Below are 13,323 nucleotides of genomic sequence, written 5' to 3' on the forward strand. Positions count from 1 at the left end.
AACTGATTCACCAGGTAATTCATACATAAAAAGTATATTCCGGCACAAAACTAAAGTCAATCTGACTGCTCCCTTTTTTGCTAATGTGTCTTGAATTATAAGTTGACTTCAGATGGGGAGTTTACAGGAACAGGAAAAGTAGAAGCCACCCCCCCCATCCCCCCCCCCCCCCCCCCCCCAACTCCATTAAGACCCTCTGGATCGTGACCTTCTAACAAACGCCTTGAACCGGGCCGCTCTGGACCCCTGTGGTGGGAAAATGTTCTGAATGGGCAACTTGGTCTGTGGGGGGAATAAAGACTCTTTTCCTGAGGCTGAATTAAGGATGTGTTTGGAGAAGGAGCTTCATGAAGCGAGAGAGATCTTTAAATTATACTCAGTCAGAGTGGACCTTCGAAATATTGTAAATCTTGTTTATTTCAAATGTGCAGGTTTTGAGGTTGATGCATTTTCATTCAAACTGGAGATACCCAGGTGAGTAGAGTGAAGAATTAACACATAGATGTAACCATGAAACCTGTTGAAATGTGCAAATACGGCATCTGCAAATTTGCATTAATCCCATATCACAAGTCGTAACATTGGACCTTACTTTGAGGGCCTTTACGCATTGAACTTTGATCACTCAATATATTAGAAAATACTGTCAACATAGAGTGAAGAAAATCTTTGACGTATTTATGATAAGAATATCATATAATTCATGCTACGATATAAGAACGAACCATCTGTTAAAACCTTTGGAACACATGTGATTTAATTGGACTGTCAAAAACAGAGCAATTAAAGATATATTTAGACGATACAGGTGAAAAAAGTTCAAAAAGTTAACTCATTTTGCCAAGTAAATGAAGTATGGACAATTTTTTATTAGAAATGGAAATGAGGTATTATTGATACTAACTTTTTGGGAACAAATAGATGCATATTTTTGAGATGTTGTCTGAAACACCAATAACCCTAAAGCTGAAAATCGATACGTGCATCATGCAAAAAAGATCTTTCGCACATATGCGCACACGTGTCAATGCCTGTGATGTAATCTGATGGGTCACCTAAACACGACTGTGACAAGCCCCCCCCCCCCCCCCCCCCCCCCCCTTCCCCCGTGCTCCCTAGCTGCTCTCTGGACAGAAAGGCCCTGGGAGAATGTGTGTGTCAAAAGGTTACGCAATCAGCCCACCACACAGACAGCACAGACCTCCAGTGTGCTGTGGGGAGTGAGTGCGTGTGCGCGTGCGTGCGTTTGTGTGTGGGGTGTCTGAATGGGAATCGGATAAAAAGGGAGGCGGGGGGGGGGGGGGTGGGGGTGTCGGGGTGGGGGTGGGGAGGGAGGGGGGGTCTTCAAAGAGGGGCAACTCAGAGGGAAAATTTCACTGCGGGCTGCACCAAAGATTTCAGTCAGTCCGATCTCCGTCCACCCATGAATGTTATATAGTGAAACCTAAAAAAACGGCAGCAGGCCCGTCCTTGGTGGGCCACTCTCTTCTTGTCCAGCATTATGAAAGGTGAGTGCCTTTGGTTGTTGATCATGTGATTACATTGCGTTTCCCCCCATTTGGAGATGAGCAACGTGTAAAAGTATTGCTGTTTTATGAGACGCATTCGTGCACATCTTGCACTGGTCTGTTTACGTTGGTCAGCGAAGGCTGTCGTTTGACATCGGTCTCATTTAGTCTTTTTGATTAAATCAACCAGGCCTGGTTTTATCCAGCTAATGAAAGGCCTGCAGCATCGGATCGCTACCGACACGCTGGAGCAAAGGACGGTGTTACCTGGAAGCAAAGCCTGGCTTTTGCCACCTAGTTGTATCAGCCATTTCTAAAATGCAGCACAGGTGATTTCAAGCTGAGATTGTGCAGTATTCAGAAAAGCACATCAAATTGGACGATGTTTTTGTGATGATGCCGATTCGCACTTGCGTGGAAAAGCCGTGATCACCACAACGGAGTTGTTAACGCTGGTTTGGAAGGTCTTCATCATGTTTCATCTTTTCGAATCCTCCTCGGCTCAGTCTCAGTCCTCACTTAGTCCTTGAGGTAGTGGCCCAGGTGGCGTGGCCCTCGTAGGGGAGCGCAAAGGTGGGTGTCGTGAGGTCGCTTGTGGCGTCCCGGTGGAGCCGGTTGAGCGACGCATCGATTTGAGATGTTAAAAGTTAAAACCTTCACGGAAGTCAAGAGGCTCAGAGTCAAACTGACTAACAAATATTTGCCATTTTCATTCACAGCTTATCTATTGCTTTTGTCATGTGATCTTTTGCACCCAGTCTGAAGTATCTCTCGTAACTTCCAGTAATCTGGTTCTGCGTTATTGGTCCTATTTCGGTTCATGGTTTGGTTTTTTTTCAAGGCATTCAGTTGTACTGATATTACTTTCAACACTCGTCTACCTCCTTTGTAGGCTCAGCAGAAAGTATTCAACCATCTTATCGGGGTCAGTTAAGAACAACCAGATGTCTTATCAGGGTTTTCTTTGGCATCTTAATCCCTGGTGCCACAAGATTTAAGACACTTGACGGGATCTCATTAATAACAATTGGCAGTTAGGAGGCAGTGGGCGTTGCATTATGGGAAATGTGGGACGCGTTGCGCTTGACCCACGCTGGATATTTTGGATCTCGGGCCTTTGATTTTTACCTTTTTTTCCTTTTTTCTTCTACATTTCGTGTTTTAAGACTTTCTGGAATATAAAAATAAAAGCAAAAGCCAAGTCAAAAGCGCCGCATCTTGATCTTCAATGTCATGCTGATGCCTAGAGACAAACCTGCTACAGATCTTCCAGGGTAGTGACAAACAAATGAAAGCCTCTGAAGCTTTGTTTGGCCTTGAACTTCCTTCTAAAAGGAAGAGACTCCATTGATTGCAAAAAGAGGTTTGAATATTTAGATGATATATAAACATTGTAAATGTGGGTTTATATTCTCAATCGAACATACACATTTCCGTCAATACAGCGTGATGTAGATTTAGTAAATTTAGTAAAGTTACTGCTGAATTAAACGTATGTATCTCATTTAGCGTGTGTGTGTAAGCTTCCGTCTTGAGGCTTCGAAAAGGCAGTTTGTGAATGAACAGGTGACGTCACGGTCACTGCGTCCACTACCTGTCTCCAGATTTCCATCGCACACACGATTTAAACCATTTAAATGCAAGGCCGCTGGCGGGAAAACACATCTGATTTCATACGAAACTTCTTGAAGCCGACCCTCATCGCTGGGCAACATGCACACATGTACTTATTTTTACGCATACATTCATTCTAAAACCGTCCGCCGTGTGTCCGACAAGTCAAATGCGAAATCGGCGAGGCAGCTCACTCTGGCAGAGACAAAACAGAGGACTCAATCGCCAGTAAGTGAGCCCCACATTCATCTTTTCATTCAATAGGACAGTCTGTCAGTCACTCGCTCAGTCGGCCCACAGCTTTTCAGCAAAAAAGCGCTGAAGTTGGCGCCGTTTCCTGGGATAAAGCTCCACTGTGGCTCGGTTAGGTCATTTTCGCGCAGCGTGCCTCTTTTCTCATAAGCACGTACGTATGAAACCTATTTCAGCCTGACGTAGGCTGCTATAAATAAGGCTCATATTTACTCAACTTCTGAAAGGACCCGGGTTCAAAGTGAGATATTTGTCCTGTGTGTTTCGCTTCCCAGCGTCTACAAAGAAACTGTGAAAAAGTGAGGTAAACTGTGATTTGGCTGCAAAGCCTGCGCGAGGATTCTCATTTGCCAGTGCAGAGCGGTTAGTAGGGGGGGGGGGGGGGGGGGGGTTTAGTGGAGGCCACTAGGCTTTTGTTGCCCCAAGCCTTCATTCCCACCAAGTACCTTCGGAAAACAAGGAGCTCTATTTTTACCTCAGGCCGCAATTTGGCACCAAAACCTGGAGGTTTTGGCTCCTAAATAAGGGGGTCCAGCCTGCACACAGCACACATAGAGTCACAATTGTGCTCCACCTCTGCCCTATTCTGCCAAAGGGAGCACATTCCTGAATGTGGCTTCGCACAAGGCTTTCGGCTAAATGTGATTTCCAGACCCCGGGTTGTTTTTCCCGGGGTGGGGGGGTCGAGCGACGCGTCGCACCTGTTTGTTTGTGTGGCTGTGTGGAGGACAAATGAAGGGAAGGAGGTTTGATGACACGCATTCTTGCAAGTGAATTACTTTGAGCATGTCCCCCCTCCCCCCCCCCCCCCTGCAGACGGATGACCAGTCCTCCTGAATTTGGACTGCAACGAGGACCGTGATGTGCTTGAGAGAGAGAGAGAGAGAGAGAGAGAGAGAGAGAGAGAGAGAGAGAGAGAGAGAGAGGGAGGAGGGCAACAGAGGGGCCGACGGGGAGGCCCGTTAATGCGACCTGACAGGAGTGAGCACAGTCAGTGAGTTGTCTGTTTCCTCCACAGAGAGTAATTCTTTCATTTCCCCCCCTCCACCCCCCCCGAAAACCGGGGACCGGCCCACTGGCTTGACTAACTAACACGTGTTGTCACGTAACATCAAGCCATTAAGCGGGACCCCATCCAACACAGGAAGAGCGGCGACATACGTCATGTGTCAGGTTGGAACGGTAGAGACGACGGATGGAAGGAGGCGGGTGAATTGTTGACCTGAGGGAGAGCTGGTGTGAGGTGGGCGACCTGGAGAAGCTGCGCGCATACGAGGGAAAGACCACGTACCACATGTGCGTGTTCACAGTATATGTCACGCTTTGGGTTTACGTCGCTTCTTCCCCATTGCCCCCCCCTGTCCCTGATTGTTTCCGCCTGTGTCCAATCACGTGCAGCTTCCCCAGTGTATTTAAACCAAGTGTGTCCCTCATTGGTTTGTTGGTCATTTTCGGTGAGATTTTGGCCTGTCTCGTATTCCTGGTCCTCTTGTTTTGGCCCGATGCATTTTTTTGTCTTTCCAACGGCAATAAAGTATCTTTATTGTTAAAATCTGCTGGTTTGAGTCTGGAGCTGCTCGTACAAACAAGAATCTTAATGCATGATGTGAGATGATTGTGGATCAGAACAGTCCAGAAAAGCATGCTGGAAAGAACTTACATACAGCGTAACTTTTTTTCTTATTTGCCATGTTATGCGATATGATTCTCCACGTGACATTCAAAGTTATTTTTCATTGCTTTTCAGAAGAGAATTGTTGAAGTCAACTAACGAGCTGTGGAAAATGTATTATTATATTATATAAATTCTTTGTCAAAGCGCTGGAAAACCATTCGCTCGATCCATCAGATCACTGGAAATGTTGGATTTGTGCTATTCCATCATTGTGATTGTGTTTTTGTTTTTTTTCTTCTTCTTTTTCTACCTCTTTGGTAAAACAGGGGATACGGAGAGCATGTCCAAACGGGAGCCCTCCAACGGGCACAGCAGGCCCTTGGACATTGTGCCCAGTACAGAGGAGAAGATGACGGAGAGGGGTCAGTGGGGCAACAAGATCGAGTTCATCCTGTCAGTGGCTGGAGAAATTATTGGCCTGGGAAATGTCTGGCGTTTCCCTTACCTTTGTTATAAGAATGGAGGAGGTGAGTGCTGGAATTTCTTCTCTCCGGCCGCAAAATGTGTTGCATCAGGGACATTCGACCACGGAAACAAAAGGAATTGGTAAATTCAATCTCTGCAGTGGCAAAGTGTTGTACGTGGGAGTTTTTTTTTTTTAATTTTAGGGTCGGCAGTTAATATGTAATCCATTCCAAGGAGGTCATTGATCAATGTGGGTTCAAAGGAATAGAGTCAGGGTGACTTTGGTTGCCATTAAGTGAAAAAGGATAACAACTGGTAAATGATTAATCCTTCTTTTGTCTTTTTATATCTCTTTGGAAGTGAAATCGGTTGATTATCTTGGCAACTATGCACACTTTGGGTCATGACCGTAGAGTGCGTTGTATTCCAAACTAACCGTGCTTTTTTTAATCCGTGTGCTTCAACAGGTGCATTTTTCATCCCATACCTCATCTTCCTGTTTGCTTGTGGGATCCCGGTCTTCTTCCTGGAGACATCTCTGGGTCAGTTCACCAGTGAGGGAGGCATTACCTGCTGGAGGAAGATCTGCCCCTTGTTTGAAGGTAATCTGATTGGGCGCAAAACTCTTCGGCCCGCAGCTTAGGTGTCCTTTTACTCCCAATGTCACAGTCTGCATTTTATTCTGAATTGACGAGTTGCTTGTGCTACACACACAGATATAAGTTGGCGCATCCATGTTGGATGACAGGGTCATTTTTGTTGCGTGCGTTCACGTGGGTCAGGGTGAGTCCGTGTCGCCGCTCGCGCGTCAGACAACCGGCGTGAATGCCGTACACATCTGGCATGGTGATGAATGCGGCTGTGAGGGCTGGCAGGCAACCCACGTAGGCTACTTTACTTCCAATATGTCTGTCATGGGCCCTGATCTTAACCCTCAGAAGGATGCAGTCTGTTGAGAGGCGAGTCAGGCCTGCAATCATGTGTTGAAATGAGGAGTTCTCCCAGAAGATAGTAGCTGGTACAATAAAAGCTGCTTCTAAGTCTGATGCGGTGCTTGGAAAAAGGCAGCAGTGATGCCATAAAGGTGGGATATGCCATATCCGTCAGGCTGCTTTTGTCATTCAAAGACATTGATTTGATTTTGTGGTTGTCTCGGACTGCTGTCGAAGTAGACATTAGCGCTTAAAGCGAGTCCCGGTCAAAACGCGTCACGAACTGGCTGTTTTTCTGTTTTTAGGAGTGGGTTATGCTACCCAGGTGATCGCTGCCCTGCTTAACATCTACTACATTGTTGTGTTGGCCTGGGCCATCTTCTATCTGGCCAACTCCTTCACCTGGGACCTGCCCTGGGCCTCCTGCAATAACACGTGGAACACAGGTGAGCCACTGGACCGTAGGCCCGGACAACAAAAATGTTGAAAGATGTGCGTACTCCACAGAAAATAAATCTTTGATATTTGACATGTCGTTTCCTTGTTTTTTCCCATTGCACCATTATGAAGTTTTAAGTGAAATGACCCGAAAACCATTAAATTAAATTAAATGCTATGACGTTTAATTCCAGGGTGAATTTTAACAACTTTGATGATTACCTCCTTTATCCTTTTTTCAATAAATGACGGGTTTATGGTGAAATACTGTTACTACTCAACTCATCTTACGCACACATTAAATGAATGCCAGCGGAACTTGGCCCAGTTCTAAATAACAAATGCTAGCATGCCAACACCCCTCACTTTTGAAGAGTGATTTCATTAATTTCGAGTTACATTTCTTAGGGGATTCCATTGTGAAACGGTTCCTGCACCATTTCACTTGTCTATCTCAGTGGAAGCATTGTTTCACTCGCTATGTGTGTAACTTGGATACCTCAGAGAGAGCTTGGATTTTCTTCACAGGATTGAATGTCTTTCTGTCTTTTCTTTCATTCAAGATTCTTGTATGGCATTTCAGAGGGGGAATAGCTCCATCAATCACCATGAGAACACCACCTCTCCTGTCATTGAGTTCTGGGAGTAAGTGGCTTTTTGTCTGGCCGTGTCCTCGAATGGCCTCATAGGTGCCAACAACCTTCACCAAAAATTCAAGTTTAATCTTGTTTTCAATCCTGTGACAATATCCGATGGGTAGACACGCTACAACTTTTATTTCTAGTCCTGGAACTTTTTGGCAATAAGCCCTTTTGATTTTCTTATCGGCGCAAAGCTTCTTAATTCTAATTTCAGATAGTGTCGATGTTTTGAGAGTTTGCCTCATTTTTTTTTTGCGTTCCCCAGGCGAAGAGTGCTGAGAATTTCCTCAGGTATTCATCACATCGGCTCTCTGAATTGGGACCTGGTTATCTGCCTGGCCGTGGCCTGGGTCATTTGCTACTTCTGCATCTGGAAGGGAGTCAAGTCTACAGGCAAGGTGAAAGCTCTCCCCAACTCAAGAGGATTTTCTGCAGCATTCCTCATCCCGGATTTCTTTCAAAATGCGCTAGATTGGGTCTTTGCAGGAAGTTTTGCGTTGTTTAGAGTTGCAGAAGGAAGACAAATTGCGTGAACCAGTGTTAGTGAACACGGATTGCAACTAACTGAACCTCAACTAATACAAATCTAGAACATCAAACATGCACACCTTGGGTGCAGGACCCTTTAAGGCATTGCCACTGATTTTAAAACTTTTAGCCAAAGTGCTATTGGAGAAGGAAGCGTCGTTGGTCTGCATTTGAGAATGGCACTTCTCCCCGCAGGTAGTTTACTTCACGGCCACCTTCCCTTACGCCATGCTGGTGGTCCTGCTGATCCGAGGGGTCACCCTGCCGGGAGCCTCCACTGGAATCCACTTCTACCTCTACCCGGACCTGCAGCGGCTGTCTGACCCACAGGTACGTGAGACGGGAACCGCAAACCGGCGGCAGGAATTATGACAGAGAGAGTTGCTGGTCATACCTGGACCAGGTGGAGGAGGCTGCTTCAAACGGTCGTGATTGGTTACGCATCTGTTTGGCGGCTAAAGTGTTGAAATGAGTGTTGGCCAACGGCTCGTTTAGAGGCCCACTTTCTGGACCACACCTCGTAGTTCCCCGTGGAGTTGAGCGTGTGGATCACACCGTTTGTAATAGCAGCTCCGTAGAAAAGACATGGAAAATCTCCCCTCTTACATTATGGTGCCTTGATGCCGTTTTTGAAAGAAGAAAAATGCTGTTTCTGATTTGTCTCAAGCGGACGGTGTCATCAAATAAGTTCTTCACTGCTGGAGAAGTTGACCCGGATTTCTTCTATCCATCCCGTTGGATTGCACCCAGTGTGAAATTAAAAAAGGGGGTTCTCTTAGATCCCTCTAAGCGCTGTGGGGATGAATACCATCATAGTGTGTGTGTGTGTGTGTGTGTGCTCAGTGTAAGATTTCGGTGCCTCGGGACTACCTGCCCTGGCGTGATGTTGTGTCCAGAGCTTGTGTTGTTGCTTTGATCCCCCAGTCAATCAGAACGTCAGCGCCGGCTGCCAGCGATCCCAAACATTGCCCCGGCGCCCTGGAAACACTTTTCTAGGATCGCAAGCATAAAGAAAAAAAAAAAACCTCATTTGAATTCTCGAGTGCGAGTGAGTGCACAAAGAGAGGGAGGAAAAAGTGCTGGACTTTATGCCTCGGACAGCCAGGGGGCACAGAAAGACTTTGCTGAGTGGGTGAGGTCAGGGTGGAGGAGCTCCATCGGTGAGATTTAAGAGGTGCGGCGGGCGTTGGATTGTTTTCTCAGATCAGTGTGAATGGAGATGCGACTTTCGTTACGATGGCTACATGTGAGGGTTTGCTGATGTATTTCTTCGGGGGCTTAATACTTTTTTTGGATTGCTAAAGAAATGCTCCCCGGGCTATTAGGATGCATCTTATAATGGACCATCAGTGCCAATCTTAACCAACGGCTGACAGGGTCATTTCTCGTGTGTGTGGATTTAAGATATTTTTCAATAAGGCAAAAGAGGCTTCTGGTAGTTTACATCAATCCGTACTGGTCATCAGGTGAAGGCAGAATGATATGGAAAACATACAATGTGGTCCCTGGTTATTCTGTGTTTGTTGTGATTATTCTGCATGGGAGCCTGTCTCTTACATAGAAAAGCTAATAATGGTATAATTGGTCCTGTCTGGACTAAAGGTATGGATGGATGCTGGGACTCAGATCTTCTTCTCCTATGCCATCTGCCTGGGTTGCCTCACCGCCCTGGGAAGCTATAACAAATACAACAACAACTGCTACAGGTGAGGGCTGACCTCATCATGCATTGGGATCAACCCGAACAACACCACCTTTCTGATTTGACCTAAATTACAGTTGTTGGCTTTGTATCTTCATACGTATGGCAGGAATCGAATCACGGCTCCTGATCACTGCCCTCTGCTCTCTGTGCCGTTTCCAGGGATTGCCTCTCCCTTTGTTTCCTGAACAGTGGTACCAGTTTTATTGCAGGATTTGCCATCTTCTCCATCCTGGGATTTATGTCCTACGAGCAGAACGTGCCCATCTCGGAAGTGGCTGAATCCGGTTGGTTTGTCTAAATGTCGTTAATTCCTTTCTGTTCTGCAATTTAAATGTTCTGACACTGACTCTTGTCGACCAACGAGGGGGACTTTTATCAGAACAAAGACTTTTCAATTCTGTCCCACTCAGGTCCAGGTTTGGCTTTTATTGCCTATCCTCGTGCTGTGTCCATGATGCCTTTCTCTCCTCTTTGGGCCTGCTGCTTCTTCATCATGATTGTCTTTCTGGGACTGGACAGTCAAGTGAGACCAACACATGCGTCCCACACACCCAAATACACAACAGAGAAATAGCAGCATCACACATGTGGTTTTTGAATTTTTTTTATAAAGACCTGGTGCAATCTCCTGATTGCTTGTTGTTGTTGTTTTTTTGATTATTTGCAGGAAACATGCATACACTTGCCTATACAAATATCTCTCGTTTCTTTCTTTGATCAGTTTGTGTGTGTGGAGAGCCTGGTGACAGCCATGGTGGACATGTATCCCTCCACCTTCCGCCGCAAAAACCGCAGGGAGCTGTTCATCCTGGGAGTGGCCGTGGTGTCCTTCCTCCTGGGGCTCATCATGCTGACAGAGGTCGGCCTCGGTGACCTCACTTGTGCAACATAAACTCGCGCTTGGCAATACCTTAAAAATCGCCCACAGCGATATGATGAGAATGATACAGTGACTTTCCAGTTTTCTATATTTTAACGGTACATAGAGAAATGTTAGAATGTTAGATTTCCTTCTAAATCTGACACATTGGAGGGTTTTTTTCCTGCTAGTTACCGGCTCCTAAGCCCATGTCTGTCTCCACAGGGCGGCATGTACGTCTTCCAGCTCTTTGACTACTACGCAGCCAGCGGGATGTGCCTGCTCTTCGTGGCTGTTTTTGAGACTGTTTGCATCGCTTGGGTTTATGGTGAGTTGTGTTAGGCAGGCTATCTGGGAACCCATAAAGGGGGTATTTAAGAGACAAAGGCCTCATTCTCACAAGGCACTATTCATCCCAGGGCACACTGCCCTCCACATTCAGCCAATCACTAAGAATTAACACATTGCAGCCATGGAGTGTTTCGAGCGTAATTTAACTCTGTTGTTTTATTTAGATAATAAAGTAAATGATGAGGACATTTATTAAGACGTAACTCTAACCTAATGCATTAAAGCAAATCTCATCTATTTTCTATGTTTATTTTCATCGACGGATGATTGTTCGATACGCATATGTTTTCACCGAACTTGACCTCGTCCTCTCCCTGATTACAGGTGCCGACCGTTTCTATGACAACATAGAAGACATGATTGGCTATCGCCCCAGCTCAGTCATGAAATACTGCTGGCTCTACTTCACCCCAGCAACATGCATGGTGAGTCTCTCATTCACTTCCAATCCTCAAACAGCAGCAGCAGCAGCATCTGCTGGCCAACCGGTACAAATACAACCCTGTTGATGGAGAGAGTTATGAGAGTTCTTTTTCAGCTTTTCACCTCAAGTATTTACTAGTTTTTAAATTAGCAGGTATGTTGTATGAGCAACATCCATCCATCCATAAAGAATTTTGCTATTTGTCTTTTAGGGAACGTTTGCCTTTGCCTTGATCAAGTACTCGCCTCTGAAGTACAACAATGAATACGTATACCCATGGTGGGGCAATGGGATCGGCTGGATCCTGGCCCTGTCCTCTATGCTGTGCATTCCTGTCTGGATAGCATTCAAGCTGTACTACACCCCGGGAACCTTGAACGAGGTAGGTTTCACCAGAAAACCCCCCCCCCCCCAAAAAAAACAGAAGAAACCCTCCTTTTTGGCGGTGCGCATGATTACAGAAACGCGGTGAATGCCTGGTGTTACTGTTTGTGTCGGCCCTGGATCACATGATGACGTGCGTGTGAAAGAGCTCGCTCTGAGTAACAAACTCACAGCGGAATGAACGCAAGTAAAGCGTTAAGTCTTCTTTCAGCGCTGGGATTTTGTTTCGCAGCTTTACTATTTGATTCAGTCCCGTTGGCCTTTCTTCCACCGACAACTGGCAACGCAGACTTAGCAACTAGCCGGAACACAGTGGACTGTTTGGAAGCTAAAGAGACTGATGGGTCCCCTCGGGAGCTGGTGGAGACCAAAATAGTTGGACAGGAACTCAAAGAGCTTACGAACACGCTCTCCATAACAACTTGTGTTGCGTTAAGAGCACAATTGGTGTGATTATAAACTAAAGAAGCCTGCTCCGTGTGGCATTACTGATCTTTGAAAAAATCCCTTTTCTTTTTTTTTTGTCGGTCTTTTCCCAAAACCAGAGGCGTTGATTCCGAGCCGCGCGTATCCGTGACCCGCTTCAGCTTGAGGTTCTCCCGCCATTGAACGCATTCTCTTTTGTCCACAGCGCCTCGTCCTCTTGACCACTCCGTCCACCGACTTGCCGAAAACCAAGCAGGAGCAGGAGCGGCTGCTGGCCGTCTTCGCGGCCGACGGCGACAGCCTCCATCAGAAGTCGCCCCCCACCAAGGAAGGCTACTTCCCCGTCGACGAAAAGGAGTCTCACTGCTAGAGACTCGAGGGTTTTGGAGTCAGAGCGTCGGGGGGGGGGTCAAAGGTCACACGCCTCAGCTTTCACACTCTGCCCGGGCCCCCCTTCCCCCTCCCCCCATCCCGGCGGCTGTTCTCCTCAATACCTCATCGGACAAGGTGCGCGAAACGGGGCTCGGTGCGTGCTTTCCAGAGCCACCCTGGCCTGCAGCCGCTGACCTGCTGCTCTCTGGGGGGGGGGGTGGTGAGGGTGGGGGGGGGTCCTCTTCAGTGCACTGCCTTCAGCGTGACGTGCGTCAGGTTACCTAATAGAGTCACATCAGTTTGTTACAGAGTCACTCATACACTTGAAAAATGCGTGGCCATGGTTACAACGCCGTGGCTAAGAATTTGACTTTTGATGGCGTCTGCCCCCTGAGAGACGTCTGTGCTTTCCACGCGGACATCTCTAGTGTTCATGTTAGTTTTTGACACGACATTCCGGTTTACTTCACTGATTTTTAACAGCCGTCTGCTGCATCCGGAGCACAATGGGGGGGGGGGGGGGGGGAGGCGGGGGGTCTAAATGCACTTGAGTACACAGAATACAAGCGTAAATCCATCAATCAATCAATCAATCGATCACAGTTATCATCTCAGGATGTACAAATCTCTAATGAAATTAATTCTACAAAACCAATAATTAACCAAGGTTTTAAATGTAAGCTTAGCTGCACTGATCACAACTCAATGAGGCTTTTCCTTTTTTTCTTGTCATAATGCTTATTTGTTCACTGTTTCTTTTGTCGAACATGGCAGAGTTGGATGATTATGTTGTGCTTTTTTTCCTTTTC

General features: G+C 46.5%; 1 protein-coding gene across 1 annotated transcript; it reads left to right on the forward strand.

Moving 5' to 3' along the window:
* The first annotated feature begins 1,340 nt into the window (after positions 1-1,340).
* On the forward strand, positions 1,341-12,698 carry slc6a13 (solute carrier family 6 member 13). The gene is made up of 15 exons (XM_037451624.2): positions 1,341-1,508; positions 5,316-5,516; positions 5,922-6,056; positions 6,692-6,832; positions 7,388-7,469; positions 7,731-7,863; positions 8,189-8,323; positions 9,596-9,699; positions 9,858-9,982; positions 10,109-10,221; positions 10,420-10,557; positions 10,783-10,885; positions 11,233-11,333; positions 11,544-11,714; positions 12,348-12,698. The coding sequence occupies exons 1-15, from the start codon at positions 1,502-1,504 to the stop codon at positions 12,510-12,512; spliced, it is 1,854 nt and encodes a 617-aa protein (XP_037307521.1). The 5' UTR covers positions 1,341-1,501; the 3' UTR covers positions 12,513-12,698.
* Positions 12,699-13,323: the final 625 nt, after the last annotated feature.

This window comes from Pungitius pungitius, chromosome 6, assembly GCF_949316345.1.
Source record: "Pungitius pungitius chromosome 6, fPunPun2.1, whole genome shotgun sequence".
NCBI classification, from domain to species: Eukaryota; Metazoa; Chordata; class Actinopteri; order Perciformes; family Gasterosteidae; genus Pungitius; species Pungitius pungitius.